At 46.9% G+C, this 27047-nt stretch overlaps 1 protein-coding gene across 2 annotated transcripts in view; it reads right to left on the bottom strand.

Annotated features, from left to right (window-relative positions):
- The window catches only part of LOC137614701 (asparagine synthetase domain-containing protein 1), a 94953-nt gene that overhangs the window by 50708 nt on the left and 17198 nt on the right, over nucleotides 1–27047 (bottom strand). For both annotated transcript variants that reach the window (XM_068344388.1, XM_068344389.1), the window contains exon 2: nucleotides 3933–4048. In XM_068344388.1, coding sequence (XP_068200489.1) covers nucleotides 3933–3986 — 54 coding nt within the window. In that variant the 5' untranslated portion in view covers nucleotides 3987–4048. The remainder of the gene's footprint in view (nucleotides 1–3932; nucleotides 4049–27047) is intronic.

The raw sequence follows: 27047 nt of genomic DNA, 5'->3' as shown, positions 1-27047 counted from the left end.
TCCTGGTTGGACTTCCTCCACCTCTCAGCTGCCTGTTCCATGTCTTTAGGCTCAAACAGATTCTTTCCCAAGAGGGAAGAATGTCTGAGCCTGCAGACCTCGACGGCTGGGACCTTCGTGTGGAACCTCTCTGCCACCGCATCACGTCGTTTCAGAATGGAATTGGCCCACAAGTTCGAGACTTGGTGGACCAGAAACTCAATGGTGCGGGTTCCCGAAAGGAGGAAGGTCTCCAGGGCCTTCCTGGAGCTTTCCTTGGACAGGTCCTCGGATCGCAACAGGATGCCAAGAGACCCCAGCCAGACGTCCAGCCACGAAGTAGCCTGCATGGCACACTTCGCAACCTTCTCCTGACTTAAGATCTCTGTCGCCGAGAAAGTCACTTGCCGGCTAGAGAGCCTCTCTAGAGGGACTCCCTTGGCAAGCTCTTCCACAGAGTGGTGCACGGGAAGAGCTAAGCAAGACTCCTCCATGATCTCAAAGTATCTCCTCTGGTGGATACGAGGAGGAGGGAAGAGCTTGTTGCCAGCAGTGGAACAGCTGGAGGAGGCGACCTCGGAGAGCTGGCCCTCAACATTATCCCTGGCACTCTTCACCCCTTGGGACCAGGGCAAAGCCGCACTGGCCTTAGAGGGCTTCTGGGTGCCAAAGACTCGGTCCAGGACCGTGTCCTTGCCCTCTCGAGGAGCAATCTCAGGGTCCGGGAACCCGTTGAGATGCCTCATCAGGGTCAGAACCTGCCAGAAGGCATGCTCTGACTCCTGTCTCCTGTCCCAAAAGGCTCTTCTTGGGGGGACACTTGGATGTTCTCTGCGGGTCTCATTGGCTCTGGTCGAATCCTCGAGGATGACTTGGGGATGGTCTTAGAGTCCTTAGGTTCCCTCCTGGGACGAATACAGGCCTCCAACAACGAAGTCTGGGGGCTCTTCTCCACCCCAACCCTGGAAGATTCTGCGCGAGGTGGGGTTTCTCCCATTGGTGCGATGGGAGAACGCCTCACCTCGGTAGACTCCCCTGAGGACGGAAAATCCTCGTCCACAGGAGAGGGAGAGAAAGTCGGGGGGGGGGGAGCCTGCCTCAAGGATTTCTTGGGAGCCAGCTTGGCCCTGGGAGAAGTTACCACGACTTCTACTCCTCTCTTCCTCTTCAGTGGGGTCGGAGCTGCCATTGATTTGAGGCCCATCTCAGAGAAGGCAGGTTTGACAGCCTGCACGACAGCTCTGATAAGGGACCCGAAACATGGCTGCTTACTGACAGCATCGCTATCAGAGACTCCCTCTGAAGGGAAGGGGATCAGGCGATCCTTCGGAGTAGAAATTATAACTGGACCTGCCTGAAAAGAAAGGGAAGAAGAAGGTTGGTTCCTGGACCTATCTGGAGATTTCCCCTCCTCCTGCGAGCGCGCTGTTCTGCGCTTGCGGGGAGGGGGGGGGGAGGGAACGTGAAGATGACGACCTGGAAGCTCTCGTTCCTGTAGCCTCGAGCAGGGGCTCGCGCTGTGAATCCCGATGGGAATCGCGCGATGGGATTTTCCCTGGTTCGCGCGATGGGATTTTCCCTGGTTCGCGCGATGGGATTTTCCCTGGTTCGCGCGTGGGCGAACGGGCGCGCGGAGATGAGGGCGAGGGCGTGCGGGCGAGCGCTGGCGTGCAGGCGAGCGATGGCGCACATGCGAGCGATGGCGCGCAGGCGAGCAACTGCGCACAGGCGAGGGGGCGTGTGGGCGTGTGGGCGCGCAGGTGATCTATAGTGCGTGGGCGAGTGGACGCGTTGGCGAGCGATGGCGCGCAGGTGAAGGAGCGCGCGGGCTCACAGGTGCGCGATCTGGCGAAGGCAGAGGGTGCGCAGAAGGGTGTGCAAGCGCCAGCGCGCGCGGAGGTGATTGCTCACGGGCACGTGGGCGCGCGGAGGTGATTGCTCACGGGCACGTGGGCGCGCAGGATCTCGATGAGCTCTAGAAGGGCGCACAGCAGGGGCTGGAACAGGTGCGTGCGATGGTGACTGCGCGCGATGGCGCGCAGGTGAACGCTGGCGCGCAGGTGAATGCTCTCGCGCAGGTGAAGAGCGCTGGCGAGCTGGAGATCGTGGGCGCGCGTGGCGCGCAGTTGTGCACTGGCGAGAAGACCGCTGGCGTACAGGAGATCGCTGGCGAGCAGGAGAGCGCTGGCGAGCAGGAGAGCGCTGGCGAGCAGGAGAGCGCTGGCGCGTAGACTCAGCAACAGGAGATCGCTGGCGCGTTGTCCCTGGAACAGGATGTCTCTGAAGGGAAGTCTCAGGAACAGCAGGCGAGCGCTTACGCGAACTTGCGCGCGGACGCGCAGGAGAACTTTGGCGCGCAGGGGATACCTGGCGCTTAAGGGACTTACTCACAATGTGAGAAAGCCCCTTTTGCCGCGAAGGGACCAGTGCCCGTTGGATAACGGGGTGCGTGGGCGCCCACAGCGCGTCAGCAGCCAGAACGGAGACGGCAGGTCCACAGGTCTGGCAGGCGAAGGAGATCGTGAACGATCAGCAGAGAGGTCCAGGGATACAGCTGTAATGGTCGGTGCACGGCGAGGAGAATCCTCTGCAGGGGACTGCGAAGGCGAAGAACCGAAGAGGAGCCTCCTAACTCCCTTGTGGGGAGAAGGAAGGCCTCTACGGAGAAGAGGAGGGCGAGCCTTACGTCTGATACGTCCTCTAGGGGCAGCAGGCAGACCATCATCAGTCCTCCGAAGAGGAGTCTCTGTTAGTGAACTCCCCCGAGGGGGAGAATCACCTGCAGGAGAGACCGTTGGACTTAGCTCCTCCCTCGAAGGATGTTCGGAGGGGGGAACTAAGCCTTCAGCTACATCAGCAACCATAGCAGAGATTTGACCCAACTCGTCGGAAGCCTCTGCCACAACATCATCGACGATAGACAGAGAGTCAACCTCTGCTACCGCCGGCGACTGTTTGACAGCAGCTCCCAACCTGATTATGTCAAACAGGGCTTCCTTGGAGGGCAAACCCTGAAGCCCCAAGGAAGCCCAAAGCTGCAACAAATCATTGTTAGAGACATTGTTATCAGAAATAACCTCCCCCGGAGGAGGAGGAGGAGCTGCCTCGCTATGGGAGGCAACTCCCTCTCCCGAACCCCATGGTTGGTGAACGTAAGTACGGCCTGCGCTACCACTCGACGGCCTCTCGGGAGAGACCGATCGAGTGGGAGCTTCGGAGGAGGTTTGGGCCACAGAAGAAGAGTCCTTGGGATTTTCTTTCTTCAAGGAAACCCTTGAAGGAGAAATATCCCGTTTGGACTTCTTCTTCCGGCTCCGGGAAAACCTCTCCCACTGCGAGGTAGACCACTCCCTACACTCACCACATACTTTATTTCTGTCACAACCTTGACCCCTACAAAAAGGACACAAGGTGTGAGGGTCCGTGTCGACCGCCGACATATAAGTTCCACAAGGGCGGTCAGGTAATCCGTGACACTTCCGCATGGTAAATGCCAACTTCCAAACACGCTGTATAAAAGAAAAAGCAAAACAAAGATCAAAAGCCTGTCAAAGTAAGCAAGGGTGGGAGCAGACACGTCTGATCATCACCCGAGCCAAAAGCAAAGTGAGCTACCCCTCCCTACCCCCTCGCTAACTAGCGAGGGGGTAGTAATACCTCATTAAAATTCTAATGGCTCGTCATTTCAGCTACGCCGAAAGTAATACCCATATTAAATAGCGTGGTTTGTATTTCAGTTACGGAACAAATAAGAGTTTCAGAGAAACAAAATTACCAAACATAATGTCAAGTTTTTCAAGTATGCTTCATCAAAGAGAATTCTGAAATTATATTCAAGCAAAACAGCATTACAGTATTCAAAATACGAGTCACTGAGAGACCACAAGTAAAATTATGGTGTGCAATAACTTATGAGCATATCAACGAAAATCATAAATCACAATTATACTTACCAACTCATCAATTTCCGTTTCATTAAAACTGCAAACAAAACAAATGCCACACATTATTCCATATACTGTACTGATTGTACTGTGACTGGAATTTTCACACTCTAATAGCCACTTTCCTGAAAATTAAAATACACTGTAATAATTTTTTTAAAGTAATATTTATCTTTCCTAACTACAGTATACAAACCTAAGTCCTTTGACCTTTACCTAATACTTGTGGGGTGGATAAGGAGGGAAGTATAACTTAAAGGAAACGGGTTTGTATACAGTGAACCCTCGCTACTTCGCGGTTCAACCATCGCGGATTCACCACTTCGCGGATTTTTTTCATAACCCATATATATATGCATATCGCGGATTTTCCGGAAATTTCGAAAATACCGCGATATCTGAAGACCCCAAATACGATATTTCGTTACCTGTGATTCCATTAATACTGTAATTAGTAATATCTGCTCTTACTGATTGTTCATTGCATTACATATGACATATAATTAAGCACAGAAAGAAATAAAACATGAAAAGAGAATTTGATCATACGATAATTCAGTACTGTATACAGTACGTAGTAAAATTAAATCGAACATGAAACGCAAATCAGATGCAGTCATACCATATTAGAATGGTGTAAGGCTGCTGTTGGCTACTACTGTACTACAAATGTAATGGATGTGCTTCTTTTCCATGAATCTTTTGTATGTATACGTACGTAGTACTGCATCCAATAATATTCTTTGTTGCAAAAATCACATTTCGAATAAGCGTACGAGAGAGAGAGAGAGAGAGAGAGAGAGAGAGAGAGAGAGAGAGAGAGAGAGACACATCCTACAACAAAAGCGTAAAATAGCGTACGTAAAGCTATTATTATTATTGTTATTATTATTATTATTATTGTTGTTGTTATTAAAATTATTATTGTTATTATTATTATTATCATTATTATTATTATTATTATTATTATTACAGTATCATTATTTATTATTATTATTACTGTACAGTATACTGTACGCAGGGTATCTTGTACTTTGAATTGGTAACCTACGTAGCATATAAGACGGGTTGTAATTGGTTCAAGCGCTGATAGATGACGAATCAGAACCCAAGTTTTGTAATCTAGCCTGTGATTGGTGTTTTGACCGCTTCTCCAACCCGCAGCATCTTTCCGCAGTCACTTTGTCTCCCGCCGTATCGCTGTGTAGATGTTGCTAAGTTATTGTGAACTTTAATCTGTGCTGTGCGTGACTGTTTTAAGTTGAACATTTTGTTAAACTTTCTGTTAAACCCTACTGTACAATGCCTCCAAAGCGTTCTGCTTCTACTAAGGCTGGTAGTGAGCCTAAACGCCACCGAAGGATGATGACGATTGCTGAGAAGGTGACGCTTCTCGATATGTTAAAAGACGGTAGAAGTTTTGCGTCCGCAGCCCGTCATTTTAGAATCAATGAATCCACCGTTCGCTATATCAAGAAGGACGAGGCGAACATTAGAAAGACGGCTGCAATCACCTTTAGCAGATCAGCGAAGCGAGTCGTTACCACGCATAATAAAACGATCGTACGCATGGAAGGTGCTTTAGCTGTGTGGATTGCCGACTGCCGGAAGAAGAACATAGCCTTGGATACGAACACCATCCGAACCAAGGCTTTGAGCTTGTATGAGAATTTTGCGGCAAAGGAACCTCAAGACGACGATGGCGACCATGCTGAAGATGATGATGATGTAGATGAACCTCAACCAGGGACATCCACTGATTCCCAGCGTCAGAAACAACGTTTTTCCGCCAGCAAAGGATGGTTCGCGAAGTTTCAGAAACGCTTCGCCCTGAAAAGCGTTTCCCTGCATGGCGAGGCTGCTTCCGCTGACACTGCCGCTGCTGAAACTTACGTGAACCAGACGTTCAAGAATATTATCGCCGAAGGTGGATACAAGCCGGAACAAGTCTTTAATATGGATGAGACCGGCTTGTTTTGGAAGAGAATGCCGTCGCGAACTTTCCTGTTCAAAGAAGAAGCCAAAGCCTCTGGCTTTAAAGCATTCAAGGATCGCGTTACCCTCGTGATGTGTGGCAATGCTGCTGGATTTTTGCTAAAGCCGGGGCTTATTTATAAGTCGAAAAATCCTCGCGCTTTGAAAAATAAAAACAAGAATCTCCTTCCCGTGTACTGGATGCATAATCCAAAAGCATGGATTACGAAGATGCTGACCTCCAACTGGTTCCACCAGTGTTTCATCCCGCAAGTCAGCAAATATCTCGTAGAGAAGGGCTTGCCATTCAAGATCCTTCTCCTTATGGATAACGCTGGTGGACACGCAACTGATCTGTCGCATGAGGGCATTCAGGTTGAGTTCCTGCCACCCAATACCACGTCATTAATTCAACCGATGGACCAGGGGGTTATCAGGGCGTTCAAGGCCCTCTACACAAAGAATACCTTGGCGGACCTCGTTGCGTGTGTGGATGCTGCCCAAGATGATGAGGATGAAGATTTTAACTTGAAGGCGTACTGGCGGCAGTACACCATAGCCACGTGCCTGAAGAATATTCAGAAGGCACTGCAAGAGATGAAACCTGCAACCGTGAATGCGAGCTGGAAGAAGTTGTGGCCCCAAATTGTTTACGACGACGAGGGATTTACACTTGCTGAGATTCAACACTCTGCAATACGGAAATCTGTGCAGTTGGCTGCCATAATTGGAGGTGACTGGTTTGGCGACAAGACGACTGAAGACGTCGTCGAGTTGTTGGACTGCCATTCCCAGCCGCTAACTGACGCAGACCTAGAAACCTGACGAAATCGGCAAGTGAAGAAGAGAGTGAAATGCAGGAAGAGACCCAAGAAAATGTCGTAGAAACGGGCTTAACATTAGAACGGCTTGCCAAGGCCTGCTACCATGTGAAGGAGTTGAAAGAAATGTTGCAAGAGTGGGACGAGGATATGGTTCGGTCTATGCAATTCTCCAACAAGGTCGATGACATCATGACTCCCTACAGGATGCTCTTAGAGCGAAAAAAGAAGCAGCGGCAGCAACTTCCGATCACAATGTTCTTCCAGCCTCGCAAAAAAGAGCCAGTTCCTCCTGCTACTACGCCTTCGGAAGAAATTGAAGAAGTGTCTCAGGAAGAAGTTGAAGAGGTGTCCCAGGAAAAGACACCTCCGTCTGAAGAGACGTAAAATACTACTATCATTGGCTGCACAGTAGAAGACATCATCAGCTTCATCATCATCATTTCTACTGTGCAGCAAATTCATCGCCATCATCATTCAAGTTTTTCTTCAACTTCTTTCGTGGTGAGTACAGTAACAATCTTTATTTTTTACTTTAATATTCTAACATTTTAATATTTATGCCTGTTTTAGTTTAGTACTGTATGCATTAAGTTAAAGGGAAGGTTTTAAAAGTCTGAAGAGTATACATGTTGTAACCTATCATATTTTTTTTGTTTAAAATTTACATTTACGTACGTAAAACAATCTCTCTCTCTCTCTCTCTCTCTCTCTCTCTCTCTCTCTCTCTCTCTCTCTCTCTCTCTCTCTCTCTCTCTCTTTCTCTCGTGAATTGTTTTCCTGCTTTGCTAAGTACAGTATGTACTGTATGATTTTATATAGATACGGTAAATAATATTTGTAATAACATATTTTCTAAAAGCTTTTACTGTAAATATCATTATTTATCACTTTCATCATGCGCGTTAAATGCCTTCTTTGTTCTGAGCGTGGTTGTTTACTGAGCGTACTTTATGACGCCGTCGTTTCAGGCGGCGTCATAAAGAAAAACATTTCATTTTGAAGTCCTAAGAAAAATTAAGTAAAATATTGGTAATAACAAAATCAACATACTGTACTGAATAATCAATATAATCGATGCAAAAATATACATGTTAAATAAATAGGTAAATATGGTGTCACTACTTCGCGGATTTTCACCTATCGCGGCCGGGTCTGGAACCTATCTACCGCGATAAACGAGGGTTCACTGTAATTAGGAAAATTTTTGCAATTTCTTCTTACACAGATATAAACCCTAATCCTTTAATAAGAGACATCCTTAAGAGGGAGAAAGTCCCTATAAACAAAATGGTTGTTTTAAAATCCTAGGATGTCTCGGCCTTCGGACCTTAGGAGGAGCAAGTGTTAACTCTAATCCACTTTCTATTAAGTGAGTTTCAGGATATAGGCTAGGATACTGTCACTTGACAGATGGTTACAGCATATCCTTCCATGATATGATGTTTATAAAAGTATGGCTAAAGTAAAACGACATGTTCATATTACTATCCATACTGCCCCTTGTCAGGAGGATAAGGGAATGAACACTTTTATCTTAATTTCTAATATGATATTTTCATAATAAAATAAATTTTTGAATATACTTACCCGCTGGTTATATAAGAATGGCTAAAGTCTCCTGACGCCCTGGCAGAAACTTCAAAATCTCGCGCCGCTATCGTAGATATGCCAGGTGTACACCAGCGCCCTCGCGGTACCACAGGTAGAACTATACCCACAAGCCTCAGATCTTCCATGCCTCATAGTCTCTAGAGGGGAGGAGGGCAGGTTTTTAACTTATATAACCAGCGGGTAAGTATATTCAAAAATTTATTTTATTATGAAAATATTTTTAAATATAAAACTTACCCGCTGGTTATATAAGAATGGCTGATTGACACCCCCTTGGTGGCGGGTCAGAGACAGCTACATATTTGGAAATTCAATTAAGCATTACATAATAACTTAAGAGGTTCTCACCTGATAAGGAAGCTGACAGCAATGATACTCTGCCTCATTTCGTCCGCTATCCTTAGGAGATCCAGCGATCCACTCGGGGCTGATGATCCCTAGGAGCTGTCAAACGGTACAACCACCTATAACATGACAGGACCTCAACTAATACCCTTGTTCCGGGTGCACTCTAGGAAGAAATTGACCACCTGACTAAACAAAAGATTGCGGAAGACTGACGACCAATCTCCACAAACAACCATAACTTTACGAGTTCCAAGAGATAGAAAAGGGGATATTAGGAAAAGGGAACGTAGTGGTAGATCACTCAACTACTATCGCATTCGCTGCTACGAATGGACCCAACGTATAACAGTCCTCATAAAGAGTCTGAACATGTTTCAAATAATGAGATGCGAATACTGACTTACTCCTCCAAAAGGTCGTATCCATCAAACTTTACAGAGAACGATTCAGTTTGAAAGCCACTGAAGTCGCTACTGCTCTGACTTCATGTATCTTTACTTTAAGAAGCCTCTGGTTCGCCTCATCACACTAGGCGTGAGCTTCTCGAATTAACAGTCTAATGAAAAATGATACGGCATTCTTTGACATGGGCAGTGAGGGTTTTCGGACTGCACACCATAGAGCGTCTGAGCCGACTCTCAGATTCTTCGTTCTGTCCACATATAGCCGTAATGCTCTTACTGGACAGAGCACCTTCTCCAACTCATCTCCCACCACATCATAAAGGTTAGGGATCTCGAAGGATTTGGGCCATGGCCGTATAGGATTCTCATTCTTGGCCAAAAACCCCAGTTGTAAGGAACAAATGGCTTTTCCATCCCGAAAACCAATGTTCCTGCTTAAAGCGTGTACTTCACTTACTCTTTTAGCAGTGGCTAGGCTAACCAGAAACAAAGTTTTCAAGGTTAGATCCTTAAAAGAAGCAGAGTGCAAAGGCTCAAACCTGTCACTCATGAGAAATTTAAGCACCAAATCCAAATTACAGGCAAGAGGCGCTGATTTTCTTTTCTTGGTGGTATCAAAAGACTTAAGCAAGTCCTGCAGATCCTTATTATTGGAGAGGTCTAAGTTCCTATGCCTAAAAACCGTAGCCAACATACTTCTGTAACCTTTAATTGTAGAGGACAAGAAGTTATGTTTATTTCTAAGGTCTAGGATGAAATCCGCTATCTGGGTTAGAGAGGTACTGGATGAAGAAATCGCGTTAGCCCTACACCACTCCCCGAACAACTCCCACTTGGACTGATACACCTTGATGGTGGAAGACCTCCTTGCTCTCGCAATAGCCTTGACTGCCTTCTTCGAAAATCCTCTAGCTCTAACAAGTTTTTCGATAGTCTGAAGGCAGTCAGACGTAGAGCTCGGAGGTTTAGGTGGTTTCGAGCCAAATGAGGTTGTCTGAGAAGATCTGGTCTTAAGGGAAGGCTTCTCGGGAAATCTACCATCCATTCCAGTACCTCTGGAAACCAGCTCCTTGACGGCCAGAACGGAGCTATCAGTGTCATCCTGGTTTCTTCGTGGGATACGAACTTCTGTATCACTTTGTAGAAAATATTGAATGGGGGAAAGCCTAAACCTCCATGTGCGACCAATTCATTAAAAAAGCGTCTATGTGTAAGGCTTCGGGATCCGGTACTGGTGAGCAGTAACACTCCAGTCTCTTTGTCTTTACTGTTGCAAAGCGATCCACGAGAGGACGACCCCATAAACGCCACAGACTTTTGCAGACGTCTCGGTGTAAAATCCATTCTGTGGGGAGAATCTGACCCCTCCTGCTGAGTCTGTCTGCACTCACCTTGTTGACTCCCTGAATGAACCGAGTCAAAAGAGTCACTTTCCTTTCCTCTGCCCATATGAGAAGAGGTCTTGCTATCTCGTACAGAGTCCATGAGTGGGTCCCGCCTTGCTTTGTTATATAGGCCAGAGCTGTAGTGCTGTCCAAATTGATTTGGACTACTTTGCCCCTGATATGCTTTTCGAAGCCTTTGAGGGCCAGATGTATTGCCAAAAGCTCCCTTTGGTTTAAGTGGAGAGCTGTTTGCTCCACTGTCCACGCTCCCGAGAGTTCCTTCTTCCCCAGTGTTGCCCCCCACCCCGAGTTTAAGGCGTCGGAACACAACACGAGGTCTGGGCTCTTCTGATGTAAAGACAAGCCTTCCTTCAGTCTGTGCTTGCTGTTCCATCACTGAAGATGAGACTTGATGGAGTCCGTGATGGAAACGCTTTCCCTGTCGAGACTGTCCCCTTTTTTCCAATGCCGATTGAGATGAAACTGAAGGGGGCGTAAATGCAACCTCCCCAGAGTCACGAACTTCTCTAATGAGAGTGTTCCCAGAAGGCTCATCCATTCCCTTACGGAACTGAGTTCCTTCTTCAGAAAAGTTTGGATTTTTTGGAGAGCTGACTGTATCCTCACAGACGACGGAAAAGCCCGAAAACTCGGACTGTGAATCTCCATCCCCAAATAAAGAATCTCCTGGGATGGAGTCAGGTGCAATTTTTTCAAACTCACCAGGAGGCCCAGTTCCTTGGTTAATTCCAGTGTCATTCTTAGGTCCTTCAAATAGCAATCGGCTGAGGAGGCTCTTATCAGCCAATCGTCCAGGTACAAGGAGGCCCTGATTCCCCTCGAATGCAACATGCCTGCTACATTCAGCATGACCTTGGTGAATAATAGAGGAGCCGTGCTGAGCCTGAAACAAAGGGCTCTGAATTGGAAGACCTTGTTTTCGTCCATGAATCTCAGATAACGTCTGCAGCTGGGATGAATTGGAATATGGAAATACAGTAGGTATCTTGGAGGTCTACAGGTATTGAGACCATCCAATCGCCCCTCCTTACCGCCGCAAGAACCGTCTTCTGAGTCTCCATCGTAAACGTCGTGTTCTGGACGTAACCATTTAGAACACTTACGTCCAGAACCGGTCTCCATTCCCCCGAACTCTTGGGAACTAAGAAAAGTCGGTTATAAAACCCTGGAGATGTTACATCTTGCACTTCCTCTATTGCTCGTTTCTCTAATAATAGAGACATCTGAAGCCGCATGGCTTGCTTCTTCGGTCCCTCCCTGTATTTGGGTGAAAGATCCACCAGATCTGTGACTAATGGAGGAATTGATAGGAATGGGATCTTGTAACCCTCCTTTAACACTTGGACGGACCAGGGGTTCGCTCCATTCCTCTCCCAGGCCTTCCAGAAGTAATTCAGCCTGGCACCTACTGCTGTCTGAAGGATAGGGCAGTCAGACTCTACCTCGGCCGGTCTTGGTTCCTCTGCTCCTAGGTTTTCTCCCGTCTTGTTTGAAAGAACCCCTTCCGGAAGATTTACCACGAAAGGACTGAGAAGGTCATACCCCAGTAGAACTTTCCTTAGGTTTACGAGACGAAAAAAGCAGAAGGTAAAACTTTCATGGCCGTATTGGCCACCAAATCATGAGTGGCCTTCTGGGTGAGAGCAGTGGCAACCTCCCCTACCAACTCTTGTGGAAATAAAGTAGCAGAAAACGGAGCGAATAGTAGCTCCGATTTCTGGTAAGGCGAAACTCCTGCCAAGAGAAAGGAACACATAGTGGCCCTCTTCTTAATTATTCCAGCTATGAACAGGGCAGCTAACTCGTTAGAGCCATCCCTCACACCTTTGTCCATGCAGGACATCAAATTAACAAGGCCACTAGTGTCCGTGCCTTTCATTTCGGAGACCCTCTTGCTTAAGGCTCCCAAAGACCAGTCTAGATAATTTAGCACCTCAAAGGCCCTGAACAAACCCTTAAGTAAATGGTCGAACTCTGCCATTGACCACCATACCTTTGTTTTCCTTAAGGCCAGACGACGAGAAGAATCCACCAAACTCGAGAAATCTCCCTGGGCAGAAGAAGGAAATCCCAAGCCCAGCACTTCACCCGTCTTGTACCAAACACTGGATTTAGAGGCCAATCTTGCGGGAGGAAAAGCAAATGCCGTTTTGCCAATAGTTCTCTTTGAGTCCATCCAGGAACCCATTAACTTCAATGCTCATTTAGAAGAACGTGAAAGTACCATCTTAGTATAAACTGGCACTTTAGATGCTGTCCCTAAGATAAATTCCGATGGAGGAGAATGAGGGGCCACAGGGGTAAAATGTTCAGGAAAAAGGTCTGTGAGAATTAGCATTAATTTCCTAAGATCAACAGCATGTTGATAATGTTTGTCTTCTTCATTCTCAGAAACTGCCTCTAAAGGTTCATCAATGTCAAAATCCTCTTCAAGTTCATCTTCTGGCAGTGCAGCAACTGCTGCAGCCTGAACTGAAGGATCCAAGTCTGAATGAGACCTCTTGCCATGATCAATAACTGTATCCAACTGAAGAGGAGAGGTAGAGGTTGACTGGTGTGTGACGCCATGGATTGGTTGACACCCAACGTCAATGGTTAACTGCCGTGTGTCGTCACGTGGACGCTTAGCGTCCGCTTGCTGTTGAATGAAACGACGCTTGGTGTCAGGAGTCAACTGCCGAATGTCGCCGCGTGGACGCCTAGCGTCCGCTTGCTGTTGACGCCGACGCTCTATGCCGTCATAAGTAGACTGGTAATGGTCGTCCCGTGGACGCCTAGCGTCTACTTGCTGTTGACGCTGACGCTTCATAGCGTCAAGATTTGACTGCTGAGAGTCGTCACGGCGACGCATTGCATCCACTTGCCGACGCCGGCGTTCTTCATCACATTCGGAAGTCGATATTTGTTTGGCAACAACTCTCTGATGTGACTCATCTATATCAACCTACTGTTGAACACTGCGAATGGGAGACCGCCTGTGCGATAACACGTCAGCACTAGAGACCACAGGCCGCCTGTGCGACAACTGGTCTGACGTCTGACGCCCAATCGCACTGCCAACAGCTGGTTGATAAGATTCCATGAACGACGAGAGCTGTTGTTTCATGTCTAAAAGCATAGACCACTTAGGATCGTTAGTCCGCACATTCGACTCCTTTTCTAAAGGGATATCAATATCACTATCACCACGCTTTTCGGGTGACGAAAGCCAGTCTGAAGGAAGTGGAGGAGCATCAAAAGTAACCTCAGCAACAGACACTAACTCTGAATCGGACTGTAATCTATCTACACGAACACCGTGGTCCGAGCGTTTCGCAGTCGTGCAAACATCGGGAGAACGGAAACTCTCTGGCGTATACCACGTACTACAGCTTGGACGTGCAGGCAATTCTGGACGCTGAACAACCGCGTGCGATCTTTTGAGCGGTCTGGACGCGTGACGCCAGATTTCACTACCCGAACCTTCATCGGAGGACGGCGATAACGTACCAACCTCATCTTTCCTACGATGAGGGTGAACGACCTGTGCTACGGCAGCAGGAACGTTCGAGGGGACGTCTGCACGATTGATGAAGCTTCTCGTTCCCTTTTGCCGTCCGGCATTACTTCTCCCATGGGTTCGAGAGCTCGAAAGAGGTCGTAGGCTGGGCGAACGACAAGATCGTGCAGACGCACCCTCCACAACACTGAACACATTCGAAACACTTTCCACATTTCCGTCAGAGTCACGATTTTTCAGTACCTTGATTTCAGAAAATTTTTTATTTCTATCCACCGCTAACGACTCAACTTTTTCACCGAGAGCCAGAATAGCGGTAAACATGTCTTTCAAAGAAGGTTCCTTTGGTTGCTGATCTACCACTACGGAGGAAGGAATAGGATCATTTACATTAGGTAAGGCTAACTCAACAGATCGTGAAGAACTACGCCTAACCCTGTCCCTCTCTAATCTCTTTAACATAACGTTCGTAAGTTACCCATTCATTTTCCGTTAATGAAAAACATTCATTACGTCGATCATCAAAAGAACATGGTTTTCCCCTACATTTAACACAAATATTGTATGGATCTATAGAACCCTTAGGGAGTTGAGTACGACACCCTTCATTAACACACTTACGAATAACAGGGGAGGGGTCGGCCATATTGAAAAGTTAAGAGAAAGACCGACAACAAAAAACAAAGGTTAAATTTATAAATATAACCCCGAACCAAAAGATTTCAAGATTAAATGAAATAGAAAACAATTAAATGATAGCCCAAACTCAAAAAACGTTGTACATCACCAAATAACGTCCAAACAGAGAAAAACAGCGAGAGCGAAATTCCAATATGACAGCCAGCTATGCGGGCAGAAGAAGATCTGCCGCTTGTGGGTATAGTTCTACCTGTGGTACCGCGAGGGCGCTGGTGTACACCTGGCATATCTACGATAGCGGCGCGAGATTTTGAAGTTTCTGCCGGGGCATCAGGAGACTTTAGCCATTCTTATATAACCAGCGGTTATGTTTTATATTTAAAAAAAATAGTTACTCAGTATGGTGACTTATCTGCAGGTAGTAAGTTTGCAAGGGCACCAGCCATCCGTTTGAGATACTACCGCTGGAGAGTTATTGGGTCTTTTGACTGACCAGACAGTACTACATTGGATTCCTTTCTCTGGTTACAGCTTGTTTTGTCTTTGCCTACACATACACTGAATAGTCTGGCCTATTCTTCCCACATGCCTCTCTGTCCTCATATAGCTAACAATACTGAGATTACGGTACCAAAAAATTCTTCTTCGCTCAAGGGGTTAACTGCAATGTAAATGTTCATTGGCTAACTTTCCTCTGGGTAAGGGTAGAAGACTCTTTCTATCTATGGTAAGCAGCTCTTCTAGGAGGACACTAAAAAATCAAACCATTGTTCTCTAGTCTTGGGTAGTGCCATAGCCTCTATACCATGATCTTCCACTGTCTTGGATTAGAGTTCTCTTCGCTTGAGGGTACATTTGGATATGCTGTTATATATCATTTCTCTTCCTCTTGTCTTTTTTTGTTTTAATAGTTTATATATGAAAGATCTAATTTAATATTGTTACTGTAGTATTCTTGAAATATTCTATTTTGATTGTTTATCACTTCTCTTGTATTTATTTATTTCCTAGTTTCCCTTCCTCATTGGGCTATTTTTCCTTGTTGGAGCCCTTGGGCTTATAGCATCTTGCTTTTCCAACAAAGGTTATAGCTTAGCTAGTAATACGGTAATGATGATAATAATAATCAGAGTCCGTTGTAGTGACATACCGGTTTAACCACTGCACCCCAAGAAAGGGGAAGAAGAGAAAAAAGGCTAGACATTCTTACTTTCATCCTAGACTGATTTTGCAACCATTATCTTAAATGAGATGCTTTTTGTACTATGAGGGAGTTAGCTATGTTATAATATCTATTGAACAGCTATCACAGGAGACGAATGCTGTTCCTGTGAGCCTAAGATGACACTAGGTGAACACTCTAAAGACCTGAGAAGCTGTCGCAAGACTGAAGCAGAGAACCTTGAACTGGTATATTTTGTCCTTGTGTATGAACCTTGAAGACGGATGGATTGGGATCTGGAAGTATGCATCCTTTAGATCTAATGGGCACATGAAGTCCCTTGGTCAAACCGCCTCAATGACCGTCTCTGCCATCTCCATACTGAACCAAGTCTGTTGAACAAACTTGTTCAGAGGGGAGACATCGATGACTGATCTCCAACCTCCAGTCGCCTTTTTCACTAGAAAAATTAGATTGTAAAAGCTTGGGGACCCATACGCAACCTCTTCTGCAGCCTGGTCTGGACTTCCGCCCTGAGGGCCAGCTCCTTTGTGGATCCCTTCCCGAGTCAGAGAAGAGAGAGATTGAATGAATGGGACGCGATATGCTAGAGCGATCACTTCGACCATCCAGGGATCTGCCCCGTGGAACTGCCACCTCTGCCAGAGGCGTTGCAGGCATCTTCCCACAGGTGGTAGGGGAAGAGGAATACCATTCCTAGTGGGAGTGATCACCTAGGCCACTGCCCTTCCCTCCCTTCTTTCCTTTGAAGACCTTGTTCCCTTTTTGACCTTTGGACTCAGAGGGCCGCTTAGACATCTTGGTAAGTCCTGAGGACCAATAGGTTGAAGGATGAGAAGAAGATGCTTGCTGACTGCGAGAAGACTGGGAAGGTCTTCCATATTGCCTCGATGTCATAGCCCTATGGAGGAGAGAATCGTTTACGATTTCCTCCATTGTTCAACAGCCTTTTCTATCTCCTCTGGAATGAGTAGAGAACCCTCAAGAGTGAAATTCCTCAACTGGGAGACTTCCACCTTTGGCACCTGCTTGTGGAATTTCCCAACGACAGTATCCCTTCTCTGAGTATAGCCTTAGCCCACAAGTTAACGACGTGGTGTGATAAGAACTCAAGAGTTTGGGTACCTGACAAAGGAAAAACTCCAAAGTCTTCCAGGCTAACTCCTTAGAAAGGTCATGGGAGCATACCATGAAGCCCAAGGATTCTAACAATAGGTCCAGCGATGAAGCCGCCTGCATGGCATACTTTGCGCCTCTCTCTATGTTACAGAGCTCAACTGCCGAGAGGGAGGCCCTCAGAGAGGAGAGCATTTGAGCTGGAAGACCCTTTGTTAGAGATTCTACTGAAGAGTCGAAGGACACGATGGAATGAGGTTCCCTTCGATCTCATAGTACTTCCTTTGAAGGACATACGGAATTGGTAGAGATCGAGAGAAGGAACCTGCCCTCAAAGAACTAGAAGTCCCGACTATCTGAGCGATAGCCTTCCTTTTAGCCAATGTCAAACCTTTAGGCCAGGCAAAGCTACAATAGTTCTAGAAGGCTTCTGGGTCTCGAAAATCTCATCGCGAACCATATCCTTACCCTCCTGGGTGGTGGTACCAGGAGTTGACAGCATATTATGGTCCTCATGCAAGAGAGGACCTGCCAAAAGGCATGTTCCGACTCACGTCTCTCTTGCTCAGAGTGAAAGTTCGGATTAGCTGCCTTTGGAAGATTTACATCATCCATATCCAAAGGATTTTCTACCTCCAGGTTCACATCCAAAGCTTGGGGTAGGTCAGGGTCGTCAACGGTATCGATAGATGGACCCGCCACAGGGGACCTTCTCTGTGCCTCAGCCAAATGAGCTTCCCTTGTCGCAGAGTTCTTTGGTTTCGTCTTGGTATCCTTAGACTCCTTTCGCACAGGATGTTCCTCCGCGGTGTTAGGAGGGGGACCTTGCAAGGGCTTCCAGACACCAGAAGCCGAAGCTTTGACAGTGGGAGCAGAAGGCTCTTCCTCAGGAGGAGGTAAAGAAATCGGACACTTATTCGGAGACACTACCTCAATTTCTTGAGGGTTGAAGGGATGGACAGCTATCTCCCTGGGAGAGCCAATGTTCCTACTCATCTAGGGTGGATGATGTCGGTGTGAGGTGGTGTTACTCCTCTCATCCTTCTCTTCTGCCTCTCAGTCATGGTTTCTTTTGCTTTAACCGGAGTAAAAGGTAGGTTGGCCATGTAAGAGTCAGAAGGAGGAGGACCCTCGGCACGAGATCGAGATGAAAGTTATTTCTGTGCCTTTTCCGACGTTGGTCTCCTTCTAGGGTCCAGACTCCGAAGAGACGAACTCGAAGAGGACTTCAAGGAAATCCTTGGAGTAGCTCGGACTGGTGCAGTCGGAGGCTGTGGTGGTGGAGGAGACACACCCAGAGACTTCTGTAGGGTAGAGAGGAAGGTGCTTACCCATGCAGGTAGCTAAGAACCTCTAGGCAAGCCATGGGCTTCCCTTGAAGGTCCAGGAGGAGAACGTCCCCTAGGGGGAGCTCTAGAGGGAGCCTACGTAGACGTAGGGGAGAGTCTTTGCAGCAGAACATGTTCCTTTGATGGACAAGAAGGACGATCCGTGCTAATAGGGACATTAGCGAACCTATTAGGAGGCTCCTTAAAACCCTCTGGAAAGGGTTTAGGCCTGCCGCTGGAGGTGGTAGAAGCCGGAAGCGGAGGCGAAGGTGTTGGTACCGCACTTGCTCACAGTTCCGAAACCTCTGCTTATTATAGTTTGCGGAAATCGCTGATGTGTGAGAAGCTTCGCAAGATTCAAGCAAAATCTCAAGTTGCGAGCAGAAATGCTCGCAACAGGAGCACTAAGAGCCACACTGGAAGAGGAAGATATAACATATTCCTGCTGCTGCAAAGAACCACCTACTCCCGACAAAGTCGATAGAGAGGACCTTTGAGTAGGGGCAACCCTAAGTGTTGTAGGACGCGCTTCAGAGTGTTGCATAGGCGAACGCTTTGCCAAAACACCCCAGGTAGTAAAAGGCACTGAAGGTTTAGCTGGATGCCTGTCTGGTTCGGTCCGAGGTCGTTTAGAAGAAGGATGGGTTGAGGGACTACGCACTGATGGACTGCGCGAACGCCTACCTCTATCCCTAGACGAGGAACTACTAGACCTCCATTGTGAACGTGAGGTTCGCAATCGTGAACGTACTGTTCATGAACAGGAGTGTCTAGCTCTCATTCGAGAACAGCGTGAGAGTCGTGAATGCCTAGCTTGCAATCATGAGCATCGGCCTCGTAAACCTGAACGTCGTTCTTGTGAATGGCACTCTCGCAAACGTGAACGTCGCTCTCGTCAACGTGAGCTTTGTCCTCACGAGCACGAGGGTCGTCCTTGTGATCTAGATAGTCAAGATATAGAGCGCGAGCGTCTGGACCTATGTCTAGACTGGGATGCTCGTGATCATGCAGAGCACAATCGTGAGACTTCCCCTCGTGAAGAGGAACGCCTCCAAGGTGAGCGTTGAGACCGTGAAGCTCTAAAGCAAGAACGTCTTCCAGATGAAGACCGTTCGGATCGTGATGACCTACGATCTAGATGATGATCCTATCGTCATGAACGACGATCAGGAGAAGGACGAGAAGATGGAGAGGCTCGTCCTTGCGCGCTGCTGGTGGGAGGAGCGCTGGTCTCTGGAAGACCATCATCGACAGCCAAAGGGTTCCTGTGGGAAAAAACAGAAGGCTGGAGGTTAAAGGACAACGAGGTCCCAGGAAGGCGAGTAAGATCGTCGTCAGCAGGAGGCCGTTGGAGGTGCGAACGCGAACAATCGCCTCGTCCGCGCGTGGATGGTCCAGGAGAAGGGGGCGACAGCTGGACTTCGCAAAGCTCCAAAGCATGAGATATTGAAGGCTCTGGAGAAGGGTCCTTCCTGACACCGCACTGAAGGAGATGAACAAGTTCTTCCGTCAAAGGGGGCGCAGAAACCCCTAAGGTCGTTCATACCTGCAACACATCTGCTATGGAAAATGGCTCCACGGCAGGTGGAGGTGAAGTTGCTCCTTTAGGGGAAGCAACTAGCCCCCAAGTACCCAGGGATTGCCAAGGAGTTAGTTGATCTGCGTTCCCGCTCCATCGTCCCTCAGAAGAACGCGAATGAAAAGGAGCTTATGAAAGAGAGCTGGGAGTGCAAGAAGAAGGTGCTTTCCTCACCCCTGAGGGAGAAAGATCACGCTTAGCCTTCTTCATTCTGCGCCACCCAAATTTCTACCATTGGGAGGCAGGCCACTCCCTGCACTCTGCACAGGGCGAACCCTGCTCGCAACGATGCCCTCTACACGAAGGACACAGAGAGTGCGGATCAGTATCCATCGATGACAAGAAGGTACCGCATGCAGCCCCCTCACGCCCAGGACAGGTCCGCATGAAGGTGATCTGAAGAAAGCAAGCACACCTGAAAAGAAAAAGAATTTAAAGATATCCAATGAAAGCCTTAGGAGGAGAGAGACGTATCTCACATCTGTGAGTTTATATAGAGGTGGTTGGGTAACCCCAGCCACCCCAGGCCTACCCACTCAAGCGTTTAGCCAGGGTTGCCACCTCGCACTTTAAATCTAATGGTTACCTTCCAGCTCTTCCGAAAGATAATCCAAATAAATAATGGAAGGCTTGTTAGTAAGAGAACAATACTGTTTTCAACAAATTAAGATTTCACAAATTATTATACTTCCATTCCCAGATGTTTATGCATTTCTCACATTATGTATCATCAGATATGTTCAGTTCAACAATGGCTGTCCTGCATGTAAGAAGTGCCTTTAAAGCTCTTGTATAAGAAATCAAGACCTAAAGATATCCAATGATAATAGACTCTTCTGCCATTAAATAGATTAAATAAATGTTGCAAACTTACATGGAACAATATACTGTGTTAATCTGTACAGTGCTATAAGAAACCATGGGACACCCTCTTTGCTAGGTAGAGTATACTGTGCAAGATTAGATTAGTGTGAATTACTGGGTTTTTATATGGAAATTTAGATTGGGTTGGGGAAGTTCAAAAGGGAAAAGATCCCTGTCTAGTAAGGACCTAGTGTACTAGGTTAATTAGTCTAGAATGCATTCCTGGATTTTCCATGAATTAATGGCACAGTAAGTAGTAGGTTGGCCAAGGCACCAACCATCCGTTGCAATACTACCGCTAGAGTGTTATTGGGTCCTTTGACTGGCCAGACAGTACTAGAGTACATTGGATCCCTCTCTCTGGTTACGGCTCATTTCTCCTTTACCTACACATACACAGAATAGTCTGGCCTATTCTTTCCACATTCTTCTCTTTTCTCATCCACTTGACAATACCGAGAGTACCAAACAATACTTCTTCACTGAAGAAGTTAACTACTGCACTGAAATTGTTCAGTGGTAAGGGCAGAAGAGACTCTTCAGCTAAGCTAAGCAGCTCTTCTAGGAGAACGACACCCCAAAATCAAACCATTGTTCTCTAGTCTTGAGTAGTGCCATAGCCTCTGTACCATGGTCTTTCACTGTCTTGGGTTAAAGTTCTCTTGCTTGAGGGTACACTCAGGCACATTATTCGATCTTATTTCTCTTCTTATTGTTGTTTTGAATTTTTCATATTTATATATTGAAAATCTACAGTATCTTGATGTTATTGTTCTTGAACTTCTCTTGTAGTTTATTTCCTTTCCTCACTGGACTATTTTCCCTGTTGGAGCCCTTGGGCTTATAGCATCTTTCTTTTCCAACTAGGGTTGTAGCTTAGCTACTACAAATAATAATAATATGATATTTTCATATTAAAATAAATTTTTGAATATACTTACCCGGTGGATATATATATAGCTAACGTCTCCAACGGTCCGGCAGCCGATTCAAATCTCGCGGGCGATCGAGGGGTTGGGTTGCTGGGTGTACACTAGCGCCACCACTCGCCAGGATACCATCACTATTCCAAAGCTCTTCAGGTCTTCTCTGCCCGTAGGGTCTCTAGAGGGGCGGAAGGGAGAGCGTTAAATTATATATATCGACCGGGTAAGTATATTCAAAAATTTATTTTAATATGAAAATATCATTTCTAAATATTTAACTTAGCCGGTGGATATATATATAGCTGATTCACACCCTTGGTGGAGGGTAAGAAACCAGCATTAAACATTGTAGGAATATAGCTCAAGAGTTTTGATATAAAACAAACTTAAGGATTAGTACCTGATAAGGAAGCTGACTTTGATGATACTCTGCCTCATTAGTCTGCTATCCTTATGAAGCCCAGCGATCAACTCAGGGGGCTGAAAGACCTCTAGGAGCTGTTATATTTAGGGTGAACACCCCCATGACAGGACCTCAACAATACCATTGATCTGGGCGCTCTCAAGAAACAAGTTTGACCACCCGCCAAATCAAAAGATTGCGGAAGACTGTCTCAGTCTCCACATACAACCCAAAAAACAATAGTTTCAAGAGAAGAAAAAAGGTATTGGGATTAAGGGAATGTAGTGGTAGAACCTTCACCCACTACTGCACTCGCTGCTACGAATGGTCCCAACGTGTAGCAGTCCTCATAAAGAGTCTGGACATTCTTTAAATAATGTGAAGCGAACACAGATTTACTCCTCCAAAACGTTGTGTCCATAATGCTTCTAAGGGATCTATTTTGCTTGAAAGCCACTGACGTTGCCACTGCTCTGACTTCATGAGTCTTAACTTTCAACAATCTAAGGTCAGTCTCACCGCAGTGAGTGTGAGCCTCTTTAATTAAAAATCTGACAAAATATGATAAGGCGTTCTTCGACATTGGTAAGGAGGGCTTCTTGACCGAACACCATAAAGCCTCTGATTTACCTCGTAAAGTTTTGGTTCTGTCCAGATAAAATTTTAGAGCTCTTACGGGGCACAAGACTCTTTCAATTTCATTACCAACTACATCCGACAGGTTGGGAATCTCAAAGGATTTTGGCCATGGATGAGATGGTCGCTCATTTTTGGCCAAGAAACCAAGTTGCAAGGAGCATACTGTACTGCCTTAATAGAGCAGAAGCCGATATTCTTGCTGAAGGCATGCACTTCACTCACTCTCTTTGCGGTAGCAAGACTCACTAAAAAGAAAGTCTTGAGAGTAAGGTCTTTGAGAGAGGCGGAGTGCAGAGGTTCAAATCTCTCAGACATGAGAAACTTAAGGACAACATCCAAGTTCCAAGCTGGAGTAATAATCTGACACTCCTTGGAAGTTTCGAAAGACTTGAGGTCTTGAAGATCTCTATTGTTCGACAGATCCATGTTCCTGTGTCTGAACACTGCAACTAACATGCTCCTGTAGCCTTTAATAGTAGAGGCAGAAATGTTACGGTTATTTCTAAGATGAAGCAGGAAGTCAGCGATCTGTGCTACGGTGGTATCGGATGAGGAAACAGAGGTGGACTTGCACCAATCTCGAAATACCTCCCATTTGGATTGGTAGATCCTGATGGTAGAGGATCTCCTTGCCCTGGCAATAGCTCTAGCTGCCTCCTTCGAAAACCCTCGAGCTCTAGAGAGTCTTTCGATAGTCTGAAGGCAGTTAGACGAAGCGCGGGGAGGCTTTGATGGAATCTTTTTATGTGAGGTTGTCGGAGAAGATCCTACCGCAATGGCAAACTTCCTGGAATGTCCACCAGCCATTGATGTACCTCGGTGAACCATTCCCTTGAGGGCCAGAGGGGAGCAACCAACGTCAACCTGGTCCCTTCGTGAGAGGCGAACTTCTGTAGAACCTTGTGAAGGATCTTGAAGGGAGGAAATGCATAAATTTCCAGGTGAGACCAGTCCAGTAAGAATGCATCTATGTGGACTGCCTCTGGATCTGGGACTGGAGAGTAGTAAGTTGGAAGTCTCTTCTTTAACGAGGTCGCGAACAGGTCTATGGTAGGACGACCCCATATCCTCCATAGTTTTTCACACACCTCCTGATGAAGCGTCCATTCCGTGGAGATGACTTGTCCTCTTCTGCTGAGGCAATCTGCCATCACATTCTTTTCTCCCTGAATGAATCTTGTAAGAAGGGAGATGTTTCTTTCCTTTGACCAAACTAGGAGATCCCTTGCGGTTAAGTAAAGGGACTGCGAGTGGGTCCCGCCTTGCTTTGAGATGTTGGCTAATGCTGTGGTGTTGTCCGCGTTTACCTGCACCACCTTGTTCCGAATCAGACTTTCGAAACTTTTCAAGGCCAGATGAACCGCTAGTAGCTCCTTGTGGTTTATATGAAACTTCACCTGATCTTTGGACCAATGACCCGAGCATTCTAGTTTGCCTAGAGTTGCTCCCCATCCCAAGTCCGAGGCGTCTGAGTACAACACATGGTCTGGGTTCTTGGAGGCAAGCGAGAGACCTTCCCGACGTCTGAGGTTGACGTCCCACCACTTCAGGCAAGTCTTGACTGACTGAGTTCGTGAGTGGAATGGAAATTGCTTCCAAGCCCTTCTCCTTGTTCCAATGTTGGTTGAGATGAAACTGGAGAGGGCGAAGGTTGAGCCTTCCCAGGGAGACAAACTGTTCCAGTGACGATAGAGTTCCCAAGAGGCTCATCCATAATCTTACAGAACAACTGCTCTTCTTCTGATATTGATGAATTTTTAAGAGAGCTTGCTCTAGTCTTGTGGGCGATGGAAAAACCCAAAAAACTTGACTCTGTATCTCCATCCCCAAATAGAGAATAGTCTGGGATGGAGTCAGTTGTGACTTCTCCTTGTTCACTAGGAGACCTAATTCTTTGGCTAGGTCCAACGTCCATATGAGATCCTTCAGACAACGGTTTAATGAAGACGCCCTGATTAACCAGTCATCTAAGTAAAGGGAGGCTCTGACCCCTGACGAATGTAGGAAGCTCGCTACATTCCGCATGAGCCTTGTAACTATTAGAGAAGCAGGGCTGAGGCCGAAGCACAGAGCTCGAAACTGGTACACTTCTTTCCCGTACATGAACCTTAGATAACGTTGGAAGGTTGGATGGATAGGGATATGGAAGTACTGTAAGCGTCCTGGAGATCGAGAGAGACCATCCAGTCGCCTTCCCTTACTGCTGCTAGACCAGATTTGGAGGTTTCCATCGTGAACTTTGTTTTCAATATGAACACATTGAGCGCACTCACATCTAGCACTGGTCTCCAACCTCCTGTGTTCTTTGGAACCAGGAAGAGACGGTTGTAAAAGCCTGGAGATTGATGGTTCAAGACCTTCACCACCGCCCCCTTTTCTAACTAAAGAGATACCTGAAGTTGTAAGGCCTGTCTTTTTGCTTCCTCTCGATACCTGGGAGAGAGGTCTATCGGATTTCGAACAAGAGGTGGTGTTCCTTCTTACAAAAAGAATTTTGTAACCCTCCTTCAATAAGAGGACAGATCATTGGTCTGCTCCCCTTCTCTCCCACGCCTGCCAGAAGTTTGTCAATCTGGCCCCTACTGCTGTCTGAAGCTGTGGGCAGTCAGACTCTGCCACGGCTGGATCTGGCCCCCCTTCTCTTACCTTGTCTTCCGTCAGAACGAGAGGTGCCTCTGTTGGAGGCTCTGCCACGAAAGGGAGGAATGAATCTGGAAGCAGGTGTATCTAACTTGGGTTTGCTGCTTGAAAAAGATGATGGCAAAACTTTGCGAGCTGTTTTAGCAACTAAATCATGAGTATCCTTCAAGGCAAGAGATGATGCTATATCCTTGGCAAGATCTTGGGGAAACAGTGCACGCGATAGAGGAGCAAAAAGGAGCTCCGACTTCTGGCACGGAGTAACTCCCAAAGAAAGGAACGAGCACAATGACTCCCTCTTCTTTAGAACTCCTGCAGTAAAATTGGCCGCAAGTTCGTTAGAACCGTCCCTTATAGCCTTGTCCATACAGGACATAATCTGTATGACAGCATCATTGGTAGAAGGAGACACCTTCTTACTTAAGGCCCCCAATGACCAATCCAAAAAGTTGAATACTTCAAATGCACGAAAGACTCCTTTAAGAAGATGGTCAAGCTCTGAAGACGTCCACAACACCTTGGAGCGTCTCATGGCTAGACGACGAGGAGAGTCTACCGGGCTTGAGAAGTCTCCCTGGGCAGAGGCAGGTACTCCCAAGCCGAGAACTTCTCCCTTGTCATACCAGACACTCGAACGAGAAGCAAGTTTAGATGGAGGGAAAGCAAAGGAAGACTTTCCAAGACTTCTTTTGGTCTCCAACCAGTCTCCCAGCAGACGCATGGCTCTCTTAGAAGATCGAGAGAGCACTAACTTCGTATAAGATGGAGCTGTAGCAGTCACGCCTAAAGTAAATTCTGAAGGAGGTGAACGTGGGGCAGCAGTCACAAAATGAGACGGAAAAACTTCTTTAAAAACATTCATAATTTTCTTAAAATCTAGAGATTGTTGGGCAACTCTAGGCTCTTCTTCTTCAGACAGGATCCCCAACGGTACGTTAGTCGAAAGAGCATCATCAGCTTCCTCTTCAGAGTAAACTTCATCCGACAAAACGATATTCTTGCGAGAAGGCAAATTCAAAGAAGGTCGAGAAGGCAAAGCTTGACAGCCTACATCAACCTGTAGCTGAGTAGCAGTCAAGGCAGGAGGGTCGATGTTACGTCGTGACTGCAGTGACTGACGTTCGACGTCACGTCGTGACTGCCGTGTCTGAAGTTCGACGTCACGTCGTGACTGTGGTGTCTGGCGTTCAACGTCACGTCGTGACTGCAGTGACTGCAGCTCGACGTCACGGTTGGATTGTAAGGACTGACGTTCGTCGTCACGTCGAGATTTACGATCAGCATCTCGCTTGACAGCAAGGTAAACACTAGGGCTCACGTCAGCGTGACGTAAAGCCTCACGCTTAGATGATTGATGAACTGAGTCACGCTTAGTGGAACCGTGACGCTCCGCAAGTAAGGGTTCCTGTCGAACAGGAGCAGGACCGTAGGCCTGCATTAAGGTGGACACCTTAAGACTGCATGTCCTGCAAAACACTAAAGTTAGGATCTTGAACACAAGGATCAGACCGTGACGTTGGGAACGTCAGCACTAATAACGGGAGTAGCAGCACTCAAGTCACGTCTGGAACGACCAGATAAAACAACGGCACCGTGACTCTTTGCAGGGGCCTCTGGAGCCACAAAAATGACAAATTTGAAGATAATTTGTATTTTTCGTAACCATACAAACCTTAGCTATTTACAAAGGGTTTACCTTTTAGCGTAGCTGAAATGGCGAGCCATTAGAATTTAACGAGGG

This window comes from Palaemon carinicauda, chromosome 21 (genome assembly GCF_036898095.1).
Source record: "Palaemon carinicauda isolate YSFRI2023 chromosome 21, ASM3689809v2, whole genome shotgun sequence".
NCBI classification, from domain to species: domain Eukaryota; kingdom Metazoa; phylum Arthropoda; class Malacostraca; order Decapoda; family Palaemonidae; genus Palaemon; species Palaemon carinicauda.
The sequence above is the reverse complement of the archived record's forward strand: the minus strand, read 5'-3'. Positions and strand labels throughout refer to the sequence as shown.